General features: G+C 53.0%; 2 protein-coding genes across 9 annotated transcripts; one reads left to right on the top strand and one right to left on the bottom strand.

The window, feature by feature from the left end:
• Window positions 1–95: 95 nt before the first annotated feature.
• On the bottom strand, window positions 96–6139 carry LOC141581285 (protein FAM187B-like). Of its 2 annotated transcripts, none has more exons than XM_074386553.1 (2): window positions 5555–6139; window positions 96–3215 (listed from the first exon to the last, which is right to left on the bottom strand). In XM_074386553.1, exon 2 carries the CDS (start codon window positions 2468–2470, stop codon window positions 1754–1756), a length of 717 nt encoding a protein of 238 aa, XP_074242654.1. In that variant the 5' UTR covers window positions 2471–3215; window positions 5555–6139; the 3' UTR covers window positions 96–1753. The 2 variants fall into 2 exon arrangements, with proteins under 2 accessions (XP_074242654.1, XP_074242653.1); XM_074386552.1 differs by lacking the exon at window positions 5555–6139 and adding an exon at window positions 4705–5249.
• LSR (lipolysis stimulated lipoprotein receptor) lies at window positions 5366–25945 on the top strand. 7 transcript variants are annotated; one of them, XM_010347910.3, is made up of 10 exons: window positions 5366–5459; window positions 7745–8089; window positions 17407–17526; window positions 20031–20087; window positions 20638–20784; window positions 24339–24509; window positions 24654–24713; window positions 24811–24942; window positions 25084–25715; window positions 25806–25945. In XM_010347910.3, exons 1-10 carry the CDS (start codon window positions 5366–5368, stop codon window positions 25839–25841), a joined length of 1794 nt encoding a protein of 597 aa, XP_010346212.3. In that variant the 3' UTR covers window positions 25842–25945. The 7 variants fall into 7 exon arrangements, with proteins under 7 accessions (XP_010346212.3, XP_003937403.3, XP_010346213.3 ...); XM_003937354.4 differs by lacking the exon at window positions 5366–5459 and adding an exon at window positions 6258–6587; XM_010347909.3 differs by lacking the exon at window positions 5366–5459 and adding an exon at window positions 6406–6587 and having other exon boundaries at window positions 24814–24942.
• Window positions 25946–26789: the final 844 nt, after the last annotated feature.

Raw genomic sequence — 26789 nt, 5'->3', positions numbered from 1 at the left:
ATTGCAGTCAGCTAAGTTCGTGCTGCTGCACTCCAGCCTGGAGACAGAGCAAGACTCCATCTCAAAAAAAAAAAAAAAAAAAAAAAAGACCAGCCTGGAAATGTAATGAAAGCCCATCTCTACTAAAAATACAAAAATCAGCCAGGTGTGGTGGCAAGCAGCTGTAATCCCAGCTACTCTGGTGGTCGAGGCAGGAGAATCGCTTGAACCCGGAAGGCAGAGGTTGCAGTGAGTGCAGATTGCGCCACTGCACTCCAGCCTTGGTGAGACAGACCCTGCCTCAAAATAAAATAAAATAAAATAAAATATATTAGATTGATCTTCCAAACTTTTCCCAAAATAGAAAAAGGTGGAACCCTTCCATGAGACTTGCATCACCTTATACTAAAGCCTTATAAGGGCATTACAACAAGGAAAAGCTCAGGTCAATCTCTTTCATAAACATAGACACAGTATCACAAAGAAAATATTAGCAAATTGATCCCAGCGATTTTCTTTACACAAGGATAAATATAAAAACCAAATTAGGTTATTTCAGGCAGGCAAATTTGGGTTTATATTTGAACATCAATCAATGTAATTCACATTAACAGAGTAAGGGAGAAAAACCATATTATTATCTCAGTAGATACAGAAAAAGCATCTGATAAAACTCGACATTCAATTATGGCTCAAAACTTTTGGCAAACTAGGAACAAAAGGAAATTTTCTATGAAGATAAAGTGTTTCTATTAAAAACCTAGGGCAGGCCAGGTGCAGTGGCTCACACATGTAATCCCAGCACTTTAGGAGGCTGAGGCGGGTGGATCACCCGAGGTCAGGAGTTTGAGACCAGTTTGGGTAACATGGCAAAACCCTGTCTCTACTAAAAATACAAACATTAGCCTGGTGTGGTGGCGGGCACCTGTAGTCCTAGCTACTTGAGAGGCTGAGGCAGGAGAATCATTTGAACCCGGGAGGCAAAGATTGCAGTGAGCCGAGATTGTACCATTGCACTCCAGCCTGGGCAACAGAGTGAGACTGCATCTCAAACAAAACAAAACAAAGAAACAAACAAACAAAAAAACCAAAGAAAAAGACACTGTAGCACTGGAGCAAGGATGGATAGATAAATTGTATCCCCCAGGGTCCGATCAGGAGGCAGAACTGGTAACTCTTTAAAAACCTCTGAGAGCTCTAGGCTCTGGTTACGTGGAGAGATGCTTTTGGCCAAGGGCTGCTGACCACCAGCAGCATGGACCTCTGGAGGCCAAAACAGGACTGACAGTCACAGATGTGTTTGCCATCTCATCTTTATGTGAGTGGAGTAAGGAAAGATGAAAGCCACAGAATGAGACCTTTCTGGACATGACTATACAGGAGCCCAGCCTGGAATGCACTCAGAGTTGACACATCAGTGTCTGCACGGGCGTGAGCCCATGAACCTGAGTAGGTTGGTCTCTAGATTCTACATTTGGCCTCCCCCTGAATATCAGAAGCCTGTTCAGACAAGAACTAGGTCTTTGTTAGTCATTTCTGTAGCTCTAGCATCACCTGCCCAGGGCACACTCAGAGGAAACACCGGGAAATTCTTCCTGAATGCATATCTCAGCAAGCCAATGAAGAGACCCTTTCCTGCACAGACCCACCATGCAGGCTTGAGGGCTGGGAGAAAGAGCCAGGTCTTCTGTTGGAAGGTAACCCCACTGCCCAGGTGAGCACAGAAAGGAAAGCCTGGGTGAGGGTCAAAGGCAGGGCTATGGCCCTGGTCCTATCACCTGTAGATGGAGGCCAAGGGGCAGGTGAGCCACATGTTATTCGTCCACTTGCCGGGCTGGTCAATGTAATAGATGAAGTATGGCTGGTGAATTTCCCTGAAGGGGTTGCAGGGTACATGGCAGGCTTCCACCTGCAGTTCTGGCTGCATGCGGCTGAATTGCATCTTCTTGTCTCTCAGATACAGCCAGCAGGGCATGGGATTTTCCAGGGGCTCCTCAATATAGCAGTACCCCAGGCGTTTGCGCTCACCCAGTTCCCCGCAGCGGTTACAGTCCTGCCAGGGGTCCCAGTGGGTAAAGACAAGTACCTCACCATCCAGGCTCAGGGTCTCATTCTGCAAGGGTTTTTGGTTCAGGTTCTTGTGCGTAACATGAAGGGTGGTAACGTCCTGGAAGTCGATTTTGTATTCTACCACGAGGGTATCATTAATGCCCTGGCAGCGATAGAGGCCCGTCTGGGAGGGCTGAGGCTTGGTCAACTGGAGGCTGCCTCCAGGCAGTTGCCTTATGTAAGGCATTGAATTAAGCAGAGAAGGATCTTCCCCATGAATGGAAGAGAAGTACCAGAGTGCCATGGGATGGTCACACTTCAAGACAACATCATTGCCCGAGAGGAGGGCTCGCTGGCAGAGGTTCTTGTAGGCACAGCTGATTAACATCTGGGCCCACAGAGTGGGGCAAGAAAAGCTAAGCAGCCACAGGGTATCCAGCATGGCAGACCAAGGCTGAGGAAGGAGGCTAGGAACTCCCTAGGCATTGTGAAGTCACTCATAGAACTCGAGGATCAGCCCAGCCAATGGAATGAACCTTGTTCCACTGTGTTTTCAGGAGTGCAATTCAGTTCATGTCATCAAGTGGCTTGTCATAGGTTGTAGGGTCGAAGATGAAATATCCACAGGAGCTGGACAAAATGGGTGAGCCTAAATCTAAACCAGCAAACTACAAAGGCAAATTATTGGCCTTCCACATACCCAGTATTTAATGATGGAATGGGACAAAATGGCTTTATGATCATTAGAAAGAGGAAGAGGCCACGCACGGTGGCTCACACCTGCAATCCCAGCACTTTGGGAGGCTGAGGCGGGTGGATCACTTGAGGTCAGGAGTTCAAGACCAGCCTGCCCAACACGGTGAAACCCTGTCTCTACGAAAAATACAAAAATTAGCCGAGTGTGATGGCATGCGCCTGCAGCCCCAGCTACTTGGGAGGCTGAGGCAGGAAGATCACTTGAACCCAGCAGGCAGAGGTTGTAGTAAGTTGAGATGGTGCTACTGCATTCTAGCCTGGGCAACAGAGTGAAACTCTGTCTCAAAAAAACAAAAACAAAAACAACTACCCCCAAATCTCAACATAAAACAAGAAAGGTTTACTTCTTATTCATTGTACATTGGTATCAGAATCATTCAGGGATCCAGGGTGATGGAGCAACTGCCATCTCAAACATTTTCAGTTTCTTCCTAGGAGAAAGAAAGAGATCGCTGTAGGATTTCAGGTCTACATTAAATGCTCTGCCCTTAAGTGACACGTCATGCCACTTGCTCACAAACCATTGGCCAGAAACAGCTACATGGCACCGACAATCCACCAAAAGAAATGGAACTCTACAATTTCCAAGAAACTTTTGGCAAATGGCAGTAATGATTTCTATGGCTAATATCTATTACAAGGAGTTTTTCCTCTGGTATTTTCCTTTATATCATAGAGCTAAAACCATTTCCAAAATCCTCACATCAGTTCTCTCCTAACATTCTATTGGCCAGGATTGGGGTCCATGACCAGCTCTTGTTCCTAGGAGGATTGGGTAAGGTCAGCTTTTTCTTACCAGAAAAGCCATTGCAGACCCAAATGAAATCAGGGTTTTGTATGCAGGAGAGTTGTAGAAAAGAATGCTGATTTGGTGTAACCAACCACATCTTCCACATAGCAAAGAAACCACCTAGCAAAGAAACGTCTTAGACCAGATGGTTCATGAGTTAGTTCAACCAAACATTTAAAGAATTCAAACAAATCATTTTGAAACTTCCAAAACATTGAAGGGAAGGAAACACTTCCTAACTCATTCTATGCAGCCGGTATATCCATAATACCAAAGCCAAATAAAGACATCACAAGAAAAGAAAATTATAGACTCATATCCCTTATGAATATGGATGCAAAAATCCTCAGCGAAATATTGGCAAATCAAATCCATTAGCATATTAAAAGGATTACTCACCATGTCCAAGTACGATTTATGCAGGAATACAAGGGTGGTTCAACATAAGAAAATCAATCAATGTATAACACATCACATTATTAAAATGAAGGAAAAAACACACATACATGATCATCTCAATTAATACAGAAAAGGCATTCGACAAAATTCAACACACCTTCATGATTAAAAAAAAAAACCAAAACAAAGGAAACTGTCAGGCACAGTGGCTCACACATGTAATCCCAGCACTTTGGGAGGCAAAGGCGGGCAGATCACAAGGCCAAGAGTTCAAGACCAGCCTGACCAATATGGTGAAACCCCGTCTGTCTCTACTAAAAATACAAAAATTAGCTGGGCATGGTGGCAGGTGCCTGTAATCCCAACTACTCAGGAGGCTGAGGCAGGAGAATCTCTTGAATCCTGGAGACCAAGGTTGCAGTGAGCTGAGATCGTGCCACTGCACTCCAGTCCGAGCAATAGAGCGAGACTCCGTCTCAAAGCAACAACAAAACAACAACAACCAGAAAATTAATCATGCAGGGAAAATTCCTCAATGTGATAAAGAGTATTTATGAAAGGCCAGGCATGGTGACTCCCGCCTGTAATCCAAGCACTTTGGAGGCCAAGGCGGGTGGATCACCTGAGGTCGGGAGTTCAAGACCAGCCTGACCAACATGGTGAAACCCTGTCATATATATTTGTGTGTGTGTGTGTGTGTGTGTGTGTGTGTGTAGTTATGAAAAACTCACAGCTGCCGGGCGCGGTGGCTCACTCCTATAATCCCAGCACTTTGGGAGGCCAATACGGGTGGATCACGAGGTCAAGAGATCGAGAACATCCTGGTCAACATGGTGAAACCCCGTCTCTACTAAAAATACAAAAATTAGCTGGGCATGGTGGCACACGCCTGTAGTCCCAGCTACTCGGGAGGCTGAGGCAGGAGAATTGCTTGAACCCAGGAGAGGGAGGTTGCGGTGAGCCGAGATCACGCCATTGTACTCCAGCCTGGGTAACAAGAGCGAAACTCCGTCTCAAAAAAAAAAAAAAAAAAAAAAAAAAGAAAGAAAGAAAGAAAGAAAAACTCACAGCTAACATCATACTCAATGGTGAAACACTGGAAGCACGGGCGATGGCTCTGAGGACTGTGAGAAGCATATTTGAGAGCACCAAGGAGCTCAGTGTGTAAGCTGAGTAAGCCAGAGAGAGTGGGAGGAGGTGAGGTAAGAGAGGAAAGGTCAGTTTCTGCTGAGAGTAAGGAGGAGCCACAGGAGGGTTGGGAGCAGGTGGGCGAGATCTGGCTGGAGTTTTAACCGGGCCATTAGAACAAAACGTGTTGGTACGGAAACCAGCCAGTGGCCAGTTGGCGACCCGGAGGAATCTAAGCGAGAAAGCGCCCAGGGTTCCCCCAGGATGCGCTTCCCCTCGCCGCCACCTGGAGACAGCAGAGTCGCGTCCAGCGCCGCGCAGGCTGATCGCCGCGCCGCGTCTCCGCCCTCGGGTGCAGGTAGCTGGTCCCCCGGAATTCCTAAGCGGAAACCGGTTCCAGGCCCCTCGTCTTCGCTCGGCCCCTTTAAGAGCCAGAATTTCCGGAGGGCTGACCTTGCGGGTTAGGGATGTCCAGGGGCCGAACCACGAGTTGGGAACGGGTGGGGGCGATGGCGAAAACTTCCGAAGTGGAATTCCAACTTTTCCTGGGCCTGATTCCCCTTGAGCGTCCCTGAGGGGGCAGAGCTTCCCTTCCGGGGAATTCAGAGAGTTCCTCAGGTCATCTAACTGGGAGGCGCACGAGGCCCGAAGCGCCCCCCACTACACGCGGTCCGGAGGAACCCCAGTGGACATGGAGAAGTCAGGCGCCACCGACAAGCCTCTCCCAGCCAGGACTTTGCTTAGACTGGCTCCTCTCGGCCGGGCGCACCTAGGCGGGTCCATCGCTAGCCGAGGAGAGGGGTGTGGGTAGGGAGGGAACAGGTGCGCTGCGGGACCCGCCCTATCTCAACAGGTGAATCGCTCCAAGTGGGTCTCGGTATCGTGAATCTCGGTGCGCTACGTTTGGCCGGTGCAGGAGAGGGGCGGACAGGACCTGTGGTCTGCAGGCGCCCTCCCAGCGGGCCAGTCACTTGGTTCATGCCCCGAGGGCCGGAGTGCACCTGGGTCAGCCCACTTCCGGGGAGGGAGGCGGAGGAGCCCCTCCCCGCCGCCCACCCCTAAGCCCAGCCCAAGGCTCCCACCCTTGTGTACCTGGGCCGAACCATTTCCAGGAACGCGCAGCGGGTGGAGTGGCTCGGAGAAGTGCGGTGGGTCAAGCACTTTTCTCCCCCAAATCTGAAAGCGTGCCCTTTATCCACGTCGTTTACGTTCATTAAAACTTCTAGAACGCGGCAGGTTGGGCTTGGAGTAGGGACGAGGAACGGAAGCGGGAAGGGGAGGAGCGTGCACCCCTCCTGGCCTTGGTGCGCGCCGCGCCCCCTACCCTCTCGCTACTTGGGAAGGGACGCGCAGGCCAGACGCGCCCAGACTGCCGCGATGGCGCTGGTGGCCGGCGGACTCTCCGGTGGGTTGGGCTCCCACCCGGCCACGCCAGGCTGGGACGCGGTCCTGTTTGTGTGGCTTCTGCTTAGCACCTGGTGCACAGGTACGGGTCATGGGGTCCCTGACGCTGCGGAACGGCGGAGGGCACTGTAGAGGGGGGATGGATGGAGTTGGAGGCGGCAGGGGCGCCTGGGGCGCGGGGAGCCGGGGGTCGCAGAGCCTGGGACCTTCCTATCTCCTGGGTCTTGGGCGAACTCTTGTGTGCCAGAGTGAGAGGAATTCCCCATCCGTGCCTGGGAACGCTTCCCCCGCCCTTATCTGGGAGATAGCAGGAAGTGAAACTCCCTGAACGGTGAGACCCAGAGCGGCAGGGAGCATGGAACTCTTTGTGGGGAGGGAGTGGAGGGCCTCTGTTCACTGGGTAAAGAAAAGCCGGGACGGGGCTTGGGCGCACCCGGGGATTTCTAAGTGTTGGAGTAACAGAGAGGGCACATGAGGGCTGGATCAGACGCTTCCTAGAGGGAGAGAGACGAAGGAACAATGCCCAGGCCTCGGGTGGGTGTGGGACTGGGGACTCCCCACCCCCCCACCCACCTCCCGCGGGCTCCGGATTATCCGTGCTTAAGAGTCTGGTAGGATGGACTTAGGGACTTCAAACAGACTTCTGCTGGCAGGCTTTCACCCGGATGGGATGTTTGGGTGGGGATGAGGTTTTTCAGCACTTTTGGCGCAGTCATTTGAAGTGACTTTAGGGTAGGGTGAGGTGGTGGGAGGCTGATGGAGATATTGTGGGGGCTTTAGTCACTCCATGGCAACGCAGTTCAGGCAAACAACTCTATAATTTTTGTCTCCAAATTCAAAAGACCCTGGGTAGTTGGTTTTGAAGTGGGGCCTTGAGTGCTGGGGGCATGACCTAGTTATTTGGGCTTGCCTGCCCAGCCCACACAGAGGTCCCCTGCTGTGGGTGAATGGAAAAGGGAAGAGGGGACTGGCAGGTTCAGAGGCCACAGGCTGGGAAGAGGGATGGTGGGTCCAAGGAAACTGGCTGTGCCACTGTGTACCTGCCACTTCAGCCCCACGGGTCTATAAAATGGGCATGATTATCATGGCTGCCTCACCAGTCATGGGGATTAAGGAACAATGTGTGCCAGGCACTCTGTAAACCACACACTTGCAAGTGTCAAGCTGGTGACAAGTGGCATTCCTGTTGAAGCACCTCCCTGAGCTCACAGCAATCCCTGACTCTCCTCTTGCCCTCAGCCCCTGCCAGGGCCATCCAGGTGACCGTGCCCGACCCCTACCACGTGGTGATCCTCTTCCAGCCCGTGACCCTGCCCTGTACCTACCAGATGGCCTCGACCTCCACGCCACCCATCGTCATCTGGAAGTACAAGTCCTTCTGCCGGGACCGAATCGCCGATGCCTTCTCCCCGGCCAGCGTGGAAAACCAGCTCAATGCCCAGCTCGCAGCTGGGAACCCAGGCTACAACCCCTACGTGGAGTGCCAGGACAGCGTGCGCACCGTCAGGGTCGTGGCCACCAAGCAGGGCAATGCTGTGACCCTGGGGGACTACTACCAGGGCCGGAGGATTACCATCACCGGAAGTATGTTGGGTCAGGACAGGGGGGTGAGGTTGGGCTTGCTCGGGTGGTGGGGCTGGCACCCTTGTACCCAGCCTGGAGTCCCCATCTGAAAGCTCTTGAGTGCCAGTGTCTGAAAGGACCAATGAAGGCAGCAATTCTTTTTTTTGTTTTTGAGATGGAGTCTCACTCTGGACTCCAGGCTGCGGTGCAGTGGTGCGATCCCGGCTCACTGCAGCCTCCGCCTCCCAGGTTCAAGCGATTCTCTTGCCTCAGCCTCCTGAGTAGCTGGGACTCCAGGTGTGCACCACCACGTGTGGCTAATTTTTGTATTTTTAGTTGAGATGGGGTTTCATGATGTTGGCCAGGCTGGCCTCAATCTCCTGACCTCAAATGATCTGTCTGCCTTGGCCTCCCAAAGTTCTGAGATAACAGGCGTGAGCCACCACGCCCAGCCTGATGGGAGCAATTCTATTTTACTATTCCTCCTTCTGCTTATCCTTCCATTCCTTAATTTAACATCAAAGATTTCTTGAGCATCTGTCATATATCAGGGCCCTGGGAATACAGCTGTTAACAAAATCATCAAACCACTTCCCTCTCGGAGCCCACACTGTAGTGAGAGACAAACATAACATACACTCAAGTGCTTGAAGATGAAGAAAACTGGGTAATGGAGAGACGAGGCTGGGGTTTGCTCTAATCATATTAATAATACGGGCAGTAAGAAGTAAAATTTATCTAAGTAACAACTCATAAAGGGCCTGTTGTGTGCTAAGCTCCCATCCAGGTTCCCAAGGATTAACTCAGACGCACACTAGTTGAATAGATTCTATTATTGTTATCTTCAGAGGCCCAGAGAGAGAAAGTGACTTGCCTATGGTCGCTTAGCTGGTAACAGGGCTGGGATTCTAACTCGGCCACTTTGGGTCTAGTGGCCAAGCTCCTAATCCCTTTGCTTGCCTAGGGTGGTCTGCAGAGGACTCACAGAGGAGGTGGCAGGTGTGAACTGTGGGGGCAAGAGATCTTAATGGAGAAAGCCTATGATGTGCCAGGAATATCACACACATTCTCCCACTGAGTCCTCTACATTCCTGACAGCTGAGGCACAGACAGGTTAAGTTGTGTAAATGGGTGCATGGGAGGTCAAGGTCTGGAGCTGGGGTTTGAACCCAGGGAGCCCTGAAAATCCTTGTTCTTAACCATCATGCTGCCTCCTGATAGGAAGTGCCTCTTGGGACTAAGCAAGGAACACTCATTCTTTTGTTCATTTGGGATTTATCAAGCATCTACTATGTGTTGTTGGTGCTGGGGATAGAGGAGGTGATTGGGATGGCTGTTTCTGTCCTCAAGGAGGTGACATTATGGTGGGGTGAGACTGGCAGTAAATAAGCAGATAAAGAAAGAATATGAGAATTTCAAAGTCTGGGTTAGGTGGCTCATGCCTGTAATCTCAGCACTTTGGGAGGCTGAGGCAGGTGGATCACCTGCGGTCAGGAGTTCGAGACCAGCCTGGCCAATATGGTGAAACCCCATCTCTACAATACAAAAATTAGCCAGCTGTGGTGGCGCATGCTAGGAGACTGAGGCAGGAGAATCACTTGAACCCAGGAGGTAGAGGTTACAGTGAGCCGAGATCACACTACTGTACTCCAGCCTGGGTGACAGTGAGACTCTGTCTCAAAGAAAAGGGGGATTTCCAGCTCTCTGGAAATCCAGCTCCCACATAGTGGGAGCTCTTTCTTCCCTCCTGGATTTCCCCTCTGGGGTCCCCTTCCACCCAGTGTGGAAGCTGTTTTTCCTCGCCTGGATTCCATCTTTCCGGATTCTCTCATTCAGTGTGAGGGGAGTTTTCCTTCTCTGATTTTCTCCCTCTGGGAACCCTTCTTACTCACTTCGAGAGCATCTTTTCTTTCTCTCATTCAGTGTGAGAGCTAGTTGTTTCTTTCTCTCTCCTTCTCCTTTTTCTTTCTCTGCCTAAATAAATCACTTTTCTGCAACAACAACAACAACAAAAGACTTCATCTCAAAAAGAAAGAGTGAGAATTTCAGAGAGTACTAAGTGCTGCAAAGAAAATAACACCAGGCTGGGTGCAGTGGCTCATGCCTATAAATTTCAGCACTTTGGGAGGCCAAGGCAGGAGGATTGAGGAGGAGTTTGAGACAAGCCTGGACAACAAAATGAGACCCTGTGTCTGCAAAAAATTGTTTTGAGATGCAATCTTGATCTTTTGCCCAGGCTGGAGTGCAGTGGCACGATCTCGGCTCACTGAAACCTCCGCTTCCCAGGTTCAAGCGATTCTCCTGCCTCAGCCTCCTAAGTAACTGGGACTACAGGTGTGCACCACCACACCCAGCTAATTTTTGTATTTTTAATAGAGACAGGGTTTCATCATATTGGCCAGGCTGCTCTCGAATTCCTGACCTCGTGATCCTCCCACTTCAGCCTCCCAAAGTGCTGGGATTACAGGCGTGAGCCATCGTGCCCAGCATGTAAAAATTTTAAAATTTAGCTGGGCATGGTGGCATGCACCTGCGGTCCCAGTTGCTCAGGAGGCTGAGGTGGGAGGATTGCTCGCGCCTGGGAGGTCGAGGTTTCAGTGAGCTGTGATCGTGCCACTGCATTCCAGCCTGGGTGACAGAGTGAGACCATGTCTCAAAAAGAAAAGAAAATAGCACGGGGTGATGTGCTACATGGAATGACTTGGGCTGCAAATATGATTTGAGAAGGGCCTGGGCCCTACAGAACCTAGAAGGCAGAGAGGAAGAGGAGGGGCAGGGTGCCAGGGATGAAGGCTCACCTACCCCATGTCTTAGTGTGTGTTCACTGTCTTAAACGAGGATTGAAAATTGGGCATGGGGCAGAGGGGAAGGGAGCATCCCTTTGCAGACCCCAAGAAGCCAGGAACTGGAGCACATTCTGGTAGAGGAGGGATGGGAGGCCGGGTTCCAGGGCTGAGCCTGTCAGTCCTGTTTCAGGGGAGGCACCAGGCTTGCTTGCCCTGAATTTCTGTGGGCAGCTCAGCCGCGAGCATCCAGCTGTCACTGAGGTCACAGTAGGAACCCTCCTCTGTAACCCAGGGAGTGTGGCCGCCTGGACCAGGCAGGACTGCTCAGCTCCTGCCAGGACAACCCAAATACTGAGGGTGCTGCCTCTGCTGGGCACAAAAGTGCAGGATGACACCCCAGGCTCCATCTGGGGGAAGGGGCCCTGCATGCTCCAGGGGCCTCACAGGCCTGGGTCTTTCAGATGCCTCCACCTGGGCCCGGGTTGGATAGCAGCCCTGAGTGTAAACATCCATTGTATGTGTCCTTTCAGGAAACCCTGTAGCCACAGGAGCTTCCTCCATTTCAGCTTTGAGGATGGGGGAAAAGTCGACTCCCTGTGGTATTGTCAGCCACTGTGCTGTTTTGTTTTTTGTCGCCTAGGTTCGAGTGCCATGGCGTGATCACAGCTCACTGCAACCTCTGCCTCCCAGGTTCAAGCGATTCTCCTGCCTCAGCCTCCTAAGAAGCTGGGACTACAGGTGTGTGCCACCATGCCTGGCTAATTTTTGTATTTTTTGGTAGAGACGGGGTTTCGCCATGTTGGCCAGGCTGGTCTCAGACTCCTGACCTCAGATGATCTGCCTGCCTCGGCCTCCCAAAGTGCTGAGGTTACTGGCTTGAGCCACTGCGCTCGGCCTGTCCTGGTTTTAAAAGTGAAAATAGTCCTGGGTGAACTAAAAGGCTGTCCACTCCAGGTATCCCTCAGGTCAAGTGGCTCCTGCCCTGCTTCCATCCTTCCATGCTTTGGGTGATGGAGCAGCACCTGGACAGGAGGCCCTGTTCCACCTCCTCAGGCTCTTGGGGTACAAGTGCCCCCACCTCCAGCTGCACTGGAGCAGAGAACCCATGGGACCTCTGAAATCACGAAGGTCACCTTTGTGGTGTATAAAGATGCAGAGTCCTGGGTGCTGTTCCCACTGGAGAGCTGGCATCTTGGCATTTTCTCCCTGCACCCAGAACAATGAAAGCAGTGCTCAGCCCGGGTGATATCAGGGCCAGCCCAGGACCAGGAACAGGGTCTGCCCTGCAGGAAGAAGGTGTGCCCAGGCCTTAGGATGGATCAAAAGAAGCCGGAAAACTGTATTTTTTGTGGGTTTTGAAAATGTCAGATCAAAGAAAACACAGTAAAGTCTAACCTTGGCCCATGAGAAGCCAGATTTCAACCCCTGGCCTATATGATGTTTGCTGTGGCAGGGGGTTCCTGTCCACTCTTTTGCTTACGGCAGGGACCAGCCCTTGAGCTCCAGTGCTGGAGAGGCATAGTCAGGGTCTGATCCAGGCATCCCCAAACTACGGCCCGCGGGCCGAATGCGGCCCCCTGAGGCCATTTATCCGGCCCCCTGCCGCACTTCAAGAACGGGCACCTCTTTCATTGGTGGTCAGTGACAGGAGCACAGTATGTGGCGGCCCTCCAACGGTCTGAGGGACAGTGAACTGGCCCCCTGTGTAAAAAGTCTGGGGACACCTGGTCTGATCTGAAGACACTGGTGGCTCATGCCTGTAATCCCAGCACTTTGCGAGGCCGAGGTAGGAGGACTGCTTGAGGACAGGAGTTGGGAAACCAGCCTGGGCAACACAGTGAGACCCAGACACTACAAAAAATAAACTAGCGGGGCGTGATGGTGTACCCCGGTAATTCCAGCTACTCTGGAGGCAGGAGGATTGCTCGAGCCCGAGTTCGAGGTTGCAGTGAGCCACGATCGCACCACTGTTCTCTAGCCTGGGTGACAAAGCTAGGCCCTCTTAAAAAAGATACAGGTGGAGCCGGGCGCGGTGGCTCAAGCCTGTAATCCCAGCACTTTGGGAGGCCGAGGCGGGTGGATCACGAGGTCAAGAGATCGAGACCATCCTGGTCAACATGGTGAAACCCCGTCTCTACTAAAAATACAAAAAAAATAGCTGGGCATGGTGGTGCGTTCCTGTAATCCCAGCTACTCAGGAGGCTGAGGCAGGAGAATTGCCTGAACCCAGGAGGCGGAGGTTGTGGTGAGCCGAGATCGCGCCATTGCACTCCAGCCTGGGTAACAAGAGCGAAACTCCGTCTCAAAAAAAAAAAAAAAAAAAAAAAAAGAAGATACAGGTGGAAAAATGATAGACATAGAGGGCATTATGGCAAACCTGGACGATTTAGGAAAACCTAGTTTAGAACTCTATGAGGATTCAGCCACTGCTGCGGCCCACGTGGCCACTGACGCAGGCCTGGGTGCTGCGTTGCTGTGGCTGTGGGCAGCGACGGCTGCCAAAAAAAAAAAAAAAAAAGAATTCTATGAGGATTCAACGAAAGAATGTGTGCAGAGGGGCCCAACACATAGTAAGAGCTCAATAAACGGGGCAGGGGTGGGCAGGGGCGGTGGCTCACGCCTGTAATCCCAGCACTTTGGGAGTCTGAGGCAGTTGGATCACCTGAGCCAGGAGTTCAGGATAAACCTGGACAACAAAGGGAGATCCCTTCTCAAAATTTAAAAAGAAACAAAAAACAGGGGCTTAGATGCCTGATCGTGAGGGGAAGTCGTGTCCTCTACCCCTTCACATCTGCTCTGAAGGTCACCATATTCGGAAGCCTGCCCTGGCCTCCTTGTTTAAAGTGGCACAACCCCCACTCCACCCCTGGCACGCTCTGCCTGCCCTCCCTGGTTCGTTTTCTCCATACAGCTTATCTCTGTCTGATATGTGACAGTGTTATATTTTTAATTTGTTTTTCTTTCCCAGTTAGAATCTGAGCTCTAGAAGGGCAAGGGAAAGGATTTATAACTCAAATGTTTTGGGCTTAGACCTCTTGACACCCTTAATTTTGAAGTTAATTAAGAGCTCAGGCCTAGCTTGGTGGCTCATGCCTGGAATCCCAGCACTTTGGGAGGCCCAGATGGGCGGCAGATCACTTCAGGTCAGGAGTTCCAGGCCAGCCTGGCCAACATGGTGAAAACCCTGTCTCTACTAAAAATACAAAAATTAGCCAGGGATGGTGGCGGGTGCCTGTAATCGCAGCTTCTCAGGAAGCTGAGGCAGGAGAATTGCTTGAACCCAGGAGGCGGAGGCTGCAGTGAACCGAGATTGCACCACTGTGTTCCAGCCTGGGCAAGAGCGAGACTCCGCCGGGCGCGGTGGCTCAAGCCTGTAATCCCAGCACTTTGGGAGGCGGAGGCAGGTGGATCATGAGGTCAAGAGATCGAGACCATCCTGGTCAACAAGGTGAAACCCTGTCTGTACTAAAAATACAAAAAATTAGCTGGGCATGGTGGTGCGTGCCTGTAATCCCAGCTACTCAGGAGGCTGAGGCAGGAGAATTGCCTGAACCCAGGAGGCGGAGGTTGCGGTGAGCCGAGATCGCGCCATTACACTCCAGCCTGGGTAACAAGAGCGAAACTCCGTCTCAAAAAAAAAAAAAAAAAAAAAAAAAAATTCATAGATATAACATAAATAACATATCTTTTAGGAAAAAAAATAATCATTTTCTGAAACCAGACAAAACATCGTTAACGAGAAGGTGGCGTGGTTTTGTTTTTTTTTGCAACTGTCTGAAGCCTGGCTAAACAGAAGAGGCTGGCTTCTCAAAGCTGTTGAGTCTGTTGTGACGTCTGTCATATGTCACATAACCTCTGGAAAACTCCAGTTAGTACTGTTAGGAAAATAGCTTTGACCTCAGGGTCTAGAGGCTGCAGTTTGAGAGCTGTGACTGGTATACCAGGTGTCTCAAACACTGCCTAGAATGTAGGTGGCACTCAGGAATTACTGTTGAAGGGCAAACGAATGAAATGTGTCTTTGAATACAGCCATGTGCCCAGAATGATGGGACAGATAAAGAAAGCTAAGGGACTTTAGCATGAGGAGAGAAGGGGGTTCATTTACTTTTTTTTTTTTTTTTTTTGAGATGGAGTTTTGCTCTGTTGCCCAGGCTGGAGTGTAGTGGTGCAATCTCAGCTCACTGCAACCTGCGCCCCCTGGGTTCAAGTGATTCTCCTGCCTCAGCCTCCCAAGTAGCTGGGACTACAGACATGTGCCACCATGCCTGGCTAATTTTTTAATATTTTTGGTAGAGATGGGGTTTTATTCTGACGACCAGGCTGGTCTCGAACTCCTGACCTCAAGTGATCCACCTGCCTTGGCCTTCCAAAGTGTTGGGATTACAGGTGTAAGCCACTGCGCCCAGCCTATTTTTTAGTTTTTATTTTTGTTTTTGTAAAGACAGGGTCTTGTTATGTTGCTTAGGCTGCTCTTGAACTCCTGGCCCCAAGTGATCCGCCCACCTCGGCCTCCCAAAGTGCTGGAATTATAGGTGTCAGCCACTGTGCCTGGCCGAGAGGGTGTTCATTTCTGCTCGTGGCCAGGCATTGTGTCAGCCACCGGGGACCCAGCAGTGACTGAGACAGACAGGGCTCTGCCTCATGGAGCCCACATTCTCAGCAGGCAAGGGGTGGCTGGTCCCTAAGCTGGGTGATAGATTTCAGCAGTTGGGCCAGGGAGCTGTGGCAGGAGCTGAGCCCATGGTGGGGATAGTGCAAATCCAGAGCCAAGGTGACGGCAGGGGTGAGGCTAGCACAGTAGCTAGAGGCCATGTTGTGCCAAGGGCCTTGGTGACCTTGGGACCTTAGGGAAGGCGTCTGGAATGTTGTAGCCAGGCACTGTTGCAAGGAGGACTTTTCTGTAGACATGACTCACACCTGTAATCCCAGCACTTTGGGAGGCCAAGGCAGGCGGATCACTTGAGGCCAGGAGTTCAACAGCAGCCTAAACAACGTTGCAAGACCCTCTCTTTACAAAAATAAAAATAAAAACTAACTTCCTTGTGAAGAAGGAAGAAGGCAAGGGTTCTTTCATTCCTTCAGCAGTTACTGACAGGCCTGGGGGTGCCAGGTGCTGTGGACTGGGGCACGCATGGTGGCTGCTGTCACAGAGCTGTCGTGCAGGAGGGCAGCATGTCCTCGGGAAGGTGGCAGGCAGGTCAGGCTGGGAGGAAAGAGGCTGGGAAGCAGAGGGCAATTCCTGCCGGGGTGGATGCCCACCAGGAAATTGCTCCACTCCCCAGGCGGAGTTGCCTGGTAGGTGGCGAGTCTTAACCTGGTGAAAGGCTGAAGGTATTAATTAAGGCCTGAGGAGCAGAGAGGAAACAGGATGTGCCAAAACACTTTGACGGATGGCAGAGTGAACAAGCTCCTTGCCTGCAGGTTCAGACCTTAGCGTCCCCAAGCCCTGGGCCTGACCTGGAATGTGGGGATGGAAGGGGACGGGGAGGGACCGAGGCACTGGGAGGGTAAGTCTCTCCCCACCACATACGCATTCCTTGTGGGTGCCTGGGTGTCTCCTGGTATCTAAAATCTGGCCTGTTTATCTCTACACCCATCCCTGGGGTCTACACTAGGCCCTGTGGGTGGCAGTTCACATTAGGGGAGTTCAGACTTTGGCTCTGAGAGGTGGTTCAGAGATGGGTGTAAGTTGAGAAGCACAGGCTGCCCACGCGGTGGCTCATGCCAGTAATCCCAGCACTTTCGGAGGCTAAGGCAGGCAATCACTTGAGGCCAGGAGTTTAAGAGCAGCCTGAGCAACATAGCAAGACTCTGTCTTTACAAAAATAAAAATAAAAACAAAACAAAAAAATAAGCTGGGTGTGGTGGCTCACGCCTATAATCCCACCACCTTGGGAGGCTGAGGCGGGCGGATTACCTGAGGTCAGGGGTTCGAGACCAGCCTGGCCTACACGGTGAAACCCCATCTCTACTAAATATGCAAAAATTAGCTGGGTGTGGTGGTGCACACCTGTAATCCCAGCTGCATAGGAGGCTGAGGCAGGAGAATCACTTGAATCTGGAAGGCAGAGATTGCAGTGAGCTGAGATCGGATGGCACCATTGCATGCCAGAAAAAGCTGGGCACGGCGGGGTGTGCCTGTAGTCCCAACTACTCTGGAGACTGAGGTGGGAGGATTGCTTGAGTGCAGGAGGTTAAAGCTGCAGTGAGGTATAATTACACCACTGCACTCCAGCCTGGACCACACAGTGAGACCGTCTTGAAAGAAAGAAAAAAAAAAACCTCAGGCTCTGAGGACAGCATTACTGCTCTACACTGAAGAGCTGTCCAGCTTTTCCAGACCTGATGTGTCATCCACAAAACAGGAGTGATAATGGCCCTGCCTCTCAGGCTTCTTGCAGTAGCCCAGGTGTTTAGAATGGGACATAAAAGGCCGCACACCCTTGATAGGAATCTGCATACGCACTTGCTCATTAGCAGCCCGCCGCTTGCCTACTCCTGGAGGTACTGGGAAAGGCTAAAGTGCCTTCATGCCTTCTCATCCTGACTCAGATGCCGACCTGACCTTTGACCAGACAGCGTGGGGGGACAGCGGTGTTTATTACTGCTCCGTGGTCTCAGCCCAGGACCTCCAGGGGAACAACGAAGCCTACGCAGAGCTCATCGTCCTTGGTGAGTGGGGTGTGGGAAGGGGGAGGCACGGCCCTTTATCTTGTCCGCTTCTGTCTGCCCTCCCGTGTCCACCCTCTGCCCTCCAGCAGCTTACCCTCTTGGGCTCTGTCGCCTGCTCTGCTGTCCCCCGAGCTCTGCCAGTCACTTAGGCTCCCCCGTGCCCTGCACCCCAGGCAGGGACCCCTGGCCCACAGTGCCTCCAACCAGCCAAGCCGAATGAAGAGAAGACTGGAGAGAATTGGAGACTCTGCCTCTTTGAAGTCTCATTTTTTTCTTTTTTAATGCAGACTTGGGGTCTGGGTACAGTAGTTCATGTCTATAACCCCAGCACTGGGAGGCCAAGGTGGGTGGATCACTTGAGGCCAGGAGTTCGAGACCAGCCTGGCCAACATGGCAAAACCCTGTCTCTACAAAAAATATGAAAATTACCTTGCGTGACGGTGCACATGCTTGTAATCCATTACTTGGGAGACTGAGGCATGATGATTGCACATGCCTGTAATCCCAGTTACCTGAGAGGCTGAGGCATGAGGATTTCTTGAACCCAGGAGGTGGAAGTTGCAGTGAGCCAAGATCACACCACTGCACTCCCGCCTGGGTGACAGGGTGAGACTCTTATCTCAAAAAAAAAAAAAAAAAAATCCAGATATGGTCAGAGCTGGGATGGTGCTGCATGGCACACACAGAGTGTGTAAGTTTGAGTGCAGCCAAAACAAGGCCGACTCCAGACACCCAGGGGCAGGGTGGGGTATCCTTGTGGCTGGGAAGCCACACTCCATGTGCTGGGGGACATTGCCATCAGCCAGGTGCCCTGCTGTAAGCCAACACATGGAGTCTCGTGTGACATGTGCTCTGCGTGAGTGATGCTGCCAGGCTGTACACTGCCATCTTCACATTTGTGAATGAGCACATGATTGGGAGGCACTTGGGCCTGAAGTTCATGTGTGAGGGGCGGAACACGTGTTACAGTGACCCAGGAACCTCGGCATGTTCTTCGGTAAAATGCACCATTGGCATCAGCAGTTCCCAAAATTTAGTCTCCAGGTCTATTTACACTCTAAAAAATTATTGAGGGGCTCTAAGAGTTTTGTTTGTTTCTGTGGGTTTTATGTCTATATGTTGCTTAAATGTATTAGGAATGAAAATCAGGAAATTTTTCAAGCCCAGGACACACAAGCAAGCCTGGGCAACATGGCAAGACCCCCGACTCTACACAAAACTTTAAAATTAGCCAGGTGTGGTGCCATGCACCTGTGGTCCCAGCTTCTTGGGAGGCTGAGACACAAGTATGACTTGAGCCCGAGGGTCAAGGCTGCAGTGAGCCGTGATTATGCTACTGCACTCTAGCATGGGGGACAGAGACCCTGGCTCAAGAAAACACACACTTAGCTCCATACTGGGTACCAGGAAAAAGAAACACACACACACAGACACACAAGTATATAGTCCATTAGGTATCAGGGTGATGATGGCATCAGGGAGCCTGGGAAACTCCACTGTACATTCATGGCAGAACAAGTAAAAATGGCAAATACCATCTTAGTGTTATTAGCATTCTTCTGGCCTAGCAGACAGGACCATGCTTTCAGAGCCGCCACCGACATGCCTCTGTCCTGTTGCGAGGGCCTGTGGTGCCAAGTGTATGAGCTCTGGGGAGGGCTTCGTGGGTCAGACTGGGCCTGTGGAGGCCCCTCAGACACAGCACTGGTGGGGCTCAGAGCCCTCACCACTTGAGGGAAGACAGAACCGGGTCTGAGACGCACGAGTATGTCAGTGCATGAGTGGAGAGGGAGACCTCATGGGTCCCAGACACAGGACCACATATGACTTTTCTATATGGGCATTTTTGCCTTCATGGGTCCCTTTCTCTGTTTTTTTTTTAAAAAATAAGATTACGTTGTCATAAAGATAGTTCATTATTATATATTCAATATTAATTTTTTCAGATTTGTGAAATAAAACCATTTCAGCCAGGTGTGGTGGCACATGCCAGTAGTCCTAGCTACTTACTCTGGAGGCTAAGGTGGGAGGATTGCTTGAGCCCAGCAGGTTGAGGCTGCAGTGAGCTATGATCGCACCCCTGCACTCCAGACTGGGCGACAAGAGCTGAGATCCTGTCTATTTTGTGGGCCCCAGGGCACTGTGCCTGCTGGAGTAGGACATCCCTATCACCTTGGTTGGAGCCCCTTGGGGTGCTAAGACGTATAAATGAGGAAAACTTAGGATACCCAAGCTGAGGTAGAGCCCTCAGAGCCCCCTGGGATCTGTGCTGGAGCCCCCATGGCATGAGACACAGGTGGATTTTGCAATGGGAGTTTCTTACCTACGGGCACCCACATCTGGGCAGTGGAGGGTAGGTGCTATGCGCTAGGGCTTCAGCCCCACCAGCCCCTCCCCAATTCAGGGTGCACCTTCCACCTGGCCAGCCTGGAGCTGGGCTTTTGGGGCGGTGTGGCCTGGGCTGGCTCTGGCCAGCATAATCTGTTTCTCTTTTATCCCTCCAGGGAGGACCTCGGGGGTAGCTGAGCTCTTACCTGGTTTTCAGGCGGGGCCCATGGAAGGTACGGGGGGTGGGTCCTGAGTGGGGCTTCTCAGGAGCTCCTACACATCACCTACTGCTTCTGACTCTAGTTAGTATCCCCCTTTCCACTAAACCCTGCTCACTGTGGACCCCTCACTAACCTGGCCTGTGACTCTGAGACATCTAGTGGCCTGGTGCTGGGCTAGGCTGGGCTGAGGAGAGCCTGGGGTGCAGGCCGGGGCTCTGTGACTGGCACCTGCGGTGCTCTTGGAGGTGTGGTGTCTGGGCAGCTGGCTCTCTCTTTTTGTCAGTCTGTCTCCCTGTGGCCAGGCTGCCTCTTGTTTTCTGCATTGTGTATTTGCACCTGGGGGAGGGCCCTAATTTGGGGACTGGCTGGGATTTTAGAGGGGGGAGTATGCTGTTCCCAGCCTCTGGCACAGAGAATCCAGCCAGGGCTGCAGCTTCCTTGGTGAGCTTTGCAAACAGTCCCCAACCTCAGTGCTGGCCCTGCACCACGTGCCCCTGCTGCTATGCCATCGGCCCTGTTCCCTCCCAGGCCTCCAGGCTCAGGGCCTGTTCTCTCTCTGCAGACTGGCTCTTCGTGGTTGTGGTGTGCCTGGCTGTCTTCCTCGTCTTCCTCCTCCTGGGCATCTGCTGGTGTCAGTGCTGCCCACACACTTGCTGCTGCTACGTCAGGTGCCCCTGCTGCCCAGACAAGTGCTGCTGCCCTGAGGCCCGTAAGTGCCCCGCTCACAGCCACCCTGGTTCGGGCAACATTCTGTGTCCTAGGGGAGGAGGTGGCCATCCGCCTGCCCCAGGACAGTGGTGTGGGTCTGGAGGGGGTGAATCTAGCCAGTGGGGGAAGTGGGCTCAGGAGGGTCTGCTGCTTTCGACTGTCATTTACTTCCTTCAACTTCCAGTTTGTTTTTATTCATGTTATTTTTTCTTTTGGAAGTATAATCCATACACATAGTAAAAATGTCCAAGAGTACAAGATATTATTCGTATAAAAGTAAAGCCCTCTTTAAAAACCAAATCTAGGCCAGGCACAGTGGCTCATGCCTATAATCCCAGCATTTAGGGAGGCCAAGAGTTCCAGATCAGCCTGGCCAACATAGCAAAGCCCTGTCTCTACTAAAAATACAAAAATTAACTGGGCATGGTGGTGTTCACCTGTAATCCCAGCTACTCAAGAGGCTGAGGCAGGAGAATAGCTTGAACCCAGGAAACAGAGGTTGCAGTGAGCTGAGATCACGCCACTGCACTGCAGCCTGGGCGACAGAGCCAGAATCTGTCTCAGAAAAAGTAATAAAATAAAACAAATCTTAAGTGAAAAAAGTAAGAAAACAAGGTTTACAACACCACATGATTTAAGCAAATTTTATTTTTTTTAGAGAAAGCATCTCACTGTGTCATCCAAGCTGGAGTGCAGTAGTGCGATCATAGTTCACCATAGCCTCGAACTCCTGGGTTCAAGCAATCCTCCTGCCTCAGCCTCTGGAGCAGCTGGGACTGTAGGTGCACACCACCACGCTCAGCTAATTTTTTGAGTTTTTTTTTTTTTTTTTTTGTAGAGACAGGGTCTCACTATGTTGCCCAGCCTGGTCTCAAACTCCTGACCTCAGGTGATCCTCCAACGTCAGCCTCCCCAAAGTGCTGAGATTACAGGCATGTGCCACCATGCTGGCCAGTTTTAAAAATTTTGTTGTAGAGACAGGGTCTTGCTACATTGCCCAGACTGGTCTTGAACTCCTGACCTCAAGTGATCTTGCCTCAGGCTCCCAAAGTGATGGGATTACAGTCATGAGCTACCACCCCTAGACTTAAATTTAAGGAAAAAAAAATTTTTTTTCAGACAGTCTGTCGCCCAAGCTGGAGTGAAGTGCCGAAATCTCGGCTTACTTCAACCTCTGTCCCCCGGTTTAAGCAATTCTCCTGCCTCAGCCTCCTGAGTAGCTGGGATTATAGGCGCCTGCCATCACACCCGGCTAATTTTTGTATTTTTAGTATAGGCAGAATTTCGCCATGTTGGCCAGGCTGGTCTTGAACTCCTAACCTCAGGAGGCCCACCTTGGCCTCCCAAAGTGCTAGGATTACAGGTGTGAGCCATCACACCCGGCCAAAGGTAAGCAAATTTTTGAAAACACTTATCCACAGGAATGCTGCACATTTTACCTGGCTACTATGTCTAGGGACTTATCTACCACATCAGCATGGGTACCTGTGAAAGCTGGGACTCACTGTGGGACTAGAGCTAAAGGGGAAGTAAGCAAACCAAGCAGAGGAAGGTAAGAGAAGATGGGGGAGAGAGAGAGACAGAGACAGAGACCTAACTCTGAGATGAGTCAGACATGCAATTGACAAAGACTTGCTCCTGCCTCTCTTCTGTGAATATCCCAATTGGACATTTTCACACAGGAGCTGATAGACGTGGTCACAGCCATCAGCCTTGGGACACCAGGGCCCCAGGGTGTACACTAGGTGGCACTGATGGACACTTCAGCATCCCTCCAGCTGCTGCCCTGTTTCCTCACCTCGAGGACCACAGCTATTGCCAGTCCTTGGTTTCCTTCGGGAGGGTGTCTGGGTAGACCAGCCTCTGCACGCAGTCCAAGATACACAAACAGTGAAGTACCAGGCAATCCTTGCAAGCGTGGGCAGGTGGAGGGCTGAAGCCTGCTTGACACCTTCCTGCTCAGAAGCCCAGTGAGCGATTTCCCTCCCTAAGGCTGAGTGTCCTCCCCTGTAAATTGGGGCTTATGGCAGAGTTCACCATACTGGGTGCATCTGGGGTTTTGGTGAACTCATGCACAGCATTGAGCCTGGAGCCTGATCTATATAAAATATTCTATGCCTGCCAGGTGCTGGGCACCGCCACTGTAAGTCTCAGTAATGACTCAAGGCCAGCACAGTAACCCCGGAGAAGCAGCCTTCCCTCTCTGAGTCCCGTTTACTTCTCTGTAAGGTCCCGACTTTATGGGGTGTTGTGAACATTTGAAGTCGCTGACTTTTATAGTCACTGAACTCAGTAGTGTGCGACCTGGTTCCTCAAAAAGATCACTTTCCTGAAAAAATTCCACTGCTCCCTGGAGGCTTATGCAGGCCATCCCCTCCTTTCCCTCTTGTCGTGTTTAGCTGACAGCTCTTTGCTCAGGCAGTGGGTGTTAGGTCCATTTCACAGATGGGCTGCAACCAAGTTTGCAGTGAACTCACAAAGACCAGAGATAAGCCCAGGACTGCAAATGCTGGTCCCCATGCCACATTCCCCTATCCCAACACCACATTTCCTCCATCCGAGGACCCTGTTACCCCAACCCAGGGCCCCATTAACTCCCTGGCAGAGGCCCTGTTACTTCTGATGCTGCCACAGCCTTTGCCCACCCGTCAGGAGGCAGCAGGTCCCACTGCTGATTATGAAGTTGCAGGCTGCTTGAGCTAATGAAGAGGCTTCGTCTAGGCTGTGCACTTAGCCTTCTGCTTCCAAACCAAATCAGAGGTGAAGCACCCTCTTGGAGCCCATCTCTCCCTGCCATTTTCCTGTTGGGAGTCCCAGGGAGGAAGCCACTTATCTAGGGCCCAGAAACTTTGTAAGCCTTTTGCCCTGGGGGGAAAGGAAAGGAGGAGGATCTTACTTTGAGCTGTCAAGCCTAGAGCCTGGTGGGTGTTGCCACTTCGCTGCTTGGCTGGGGCAGGCAAGTTAACTCCAGGCTCCTGCCATTGCATCTTGGTCTGGAAGGTGACTTGGTGGGCAGGACCTACGTCTCCCAGCTAACTCATTTTTTTTCTAGAGCAGGAGCTTGGCCACCAAAGAAGATATTTGATTTCCACTTGTGGGGACAGTGGTGGACCCAGCACCTGGGCTTTATCTAAAGGGGCAGCTTTGTTGCACTGTAAACACACAGGCCCTGGGTGGCCACTTCTTCCAGTAACTTAGCTGGAGAGCTGGAGTTTTAGGTAAAACCTTTTGCTTGACAAATGTTGGCAAATCATCATGAGGTTAAATGTAACACTGTCCTGCCACCCTGGGGCCGTGAACTGCCTGTGTGCATCCTCTGAAAAATCACCAAGGAAGTGGGGTGGGATCTCTTGTGAAGCTGGTGTCCCCTAGGCTCAGGGATTCTGCAGAAATGGAATGAGGACCAACAGGGACCCAAGTGCCCAGGGAAGCTCTGCAGTGGAGAGGGCAGGTTAGGAAGGAGGTCCAGGCCCAGGTCCCTCCGGAACCGGATGGGTGTGGGGCAGCCTGGCTCCTGCCTGGCCCACCTTCTCATGTTGATTTTTGTCCTCACAGTGTACGCTGCTGGCAAAGCAGCCACCTCAGGTGTTCCCAGCATCTATGCCCCCAGCACCTATGCCCACCTGTCTCCTGCCAAGACCCCGCCCCCACCAGCCATGATTCCCATGGGTGGCTATAACGGGTACCCTGGAGGATACCCTGGAGATATTGACAGGAGTAGCTCAGGTGAGTGGGCGGAGCAGGAACAGCTGGTGGGGGTGTCCTGGGCATCTGGACACTGAGGGGCAGGAGCTGGAAGGAGGAGGGTCTTGGGAGCTAAGGAGGGGCTCTGCTCCTGGTGGGCAGCCCCCGACAGCCACTCTCCCCTAGCTGGTGGCCAAGGATCCTACATACCCCTGCTTCGGGATACAGACAGCAGTGCAGCTTCTGGTGAGAATCCATCATCCCGACGTTGGATGTACCTCTAAGGGAGAGGGCTGGGCCAGGAACCATCCTCCCAAACCAACCACCTCCACCCTATCCCTAGAAGTCCGAAGTGGCTACAGGATTCAGGCCAACCAGCAAGATGACTCCATGCGGGTTCTGTACTACATGGAGAAGGAGCTGGCCAACTTCGACCCTTCTCGACCTGGCCCCCTGAATGGCCGTGTGGAGCGGGGTGAGGAGCAGCCTTGGGATCTGAGAGCTTTTAAGGTGGGGTGGGGGGAAGCATGACTCCCTGATACCTGCCCCAGGGACGCTTGGTGCAAACCCTGGACCCTGGGCTCCTCCAGCAGTCAATGACACCTCTTCCCTGCAGCCATGAGTGAAGTCACCTCCCTCCACGAGGACGACTGGCGATCCCGGCCTTCCCGTGGCCCTGCCCTCACCCCGATCCGGGATGAGGAGTGGGGTAGCCACGCCCCCCGGAGCCCCAGGGGATGGGAGCAGGAGCCCCCCAGGGAACAGCCAGGGGGTGTCTGGCGGGCCGGGCGGCCCCGGGCCCGCTCCGTGGATGCCCTGGACGACCTCACCCTGCCGAACTCCGCGGAGTCAGGGAGCAGGTCTCCCCCGAGTAGTGGTGGGAGGAGAGGCCGGGCCTACATGCCCCCGAGGAGCCGCAGCCGGGACGACCTCTACGACCAAGACGACTCGAGGGACTTTCCACGCTCCCGGGACCCCCACTACGACGACTTCAGGTCTCGGGAGCGCCCCTCTGCCGACCCCAGGTCCCACTACCACCGGACCCGAGACCCTAGGGACAACGGCCCCAGGTCTGGGGAGCCGCCCTATGATGGGCGGCTACTGGAGGAGGCCGTGAGGAAGAAGGGGCCCGGGGAGAAGAGAAGACCCTACAAGGAGGAGGAGGAGGAGGAGGCCTACTACCCGCCCGCGCCACCCCCGTACTCCGAGACCGACTCGCAGGCGTCCCGCGAGCGCAGGCTCAAGAAGGTGAGGGCCGCCCCCGCCGAGCGTCCAGACCGTCCCTGGGTCCCCAGCTGGTCCCCGCGGCTCATACCCTTCTTCCTTTCTCCCTTGCAGAACTTGGCCCTGAGTCGGGAAAGTTTAGTCGTCTGATCTGACGTTTTCTACGTAGCTTTTGTACTTTTTTTTTAATTTGAAGGAATACTGATGAAGCCCTGCCATGCCTCTCCCGAGTCTAATAAAACGTATAATCACAAGGCCGTGGTCTGAAGAGAAGCGTTTGTTCCGCCGCGCGGGGCGGGGGGAGGGCCGGGGCTGCTGCCGTGTGTGTCTGTAAAGCGCCGCGTCCCGGGGGCGCCTGAGTCCCGGGCCAAGAGGAAGAGACCCAGCCCGGCCCAACCCGCACCCGCGCCACCGTCCCGAGGACATGCCCGGAGCAGCCACCGCCCGCCTACGTGCGCGCCCCAGCCCCGCCCAGGCGTGCGCATGCGCCTAGGACCTCCGCCTTCGCGCAGGGCAGCCCGACCTCCGGGAGCGCGCGCGCGCGCGCCCCCTCCCAGCCCATCCCCCCGTCCTCCCACCGACCTACTTTACTGTCTCCAATCCCGGGCAGCCCGCCTGACGCCCGGCGACCCAGGCCCCTGCTCCGGGTGCCCCGACGTTCCATCTGGACCCGCGTTCCAGCCGGGCGGCGAGCGGTGACCTCGCGCCCCGCGGAATCCCGGAACCGCGCGCGCCCGCCCGCACTCGGAGATAGACAGCGCGCGCGCTCCCGGGCCGCCTCCCCCCGCGCGCGTCCGTCCCGCGCCCGCGCCGCCGCCGCCGCCGCCGCCGCGCGCGCGCAGCTCAAGTAAAGAAGGAAAAAAAAAAAGGGGGAAAAATAGAAAGCGGCGGCGGCTGCAGCAGCGATCCGCCGCCGGACTGGGCCAGGCCGGGCGGCGGCCACACGAGCCGGCGATCCAGGGCACCGGCGGCGGCCAGCCAGGGCGGGCCGTGTTCAAAAAAAAAAAGTCGCGGCGGCGGCGGCTGCTCAGGGAAGGAGGCCCGAGGGCCGCGTGCAGCGGGCGGGCGGGCGGGCTGGGGGCGGCCGCGCGGCGTCCC

Source organism: Saimiri boliviensis, chromosome 14, assembly GCF_048565385.1.
Source record: "Saimiri boliviensis isolate mSaiBol1 chromosome 14, mSaiBol1.pri, whole genome shotgun sequence".
NCBI lineage: Eukaryota > Metazoa > Chordata > Mammalia > Primates > Cebidae > Saimiri > Saimiri boliviensis.
Note: the sequence above shows the minus strand (reverse complement) of the source record. Positions and strands in the feature narration are given on the sequence as shown.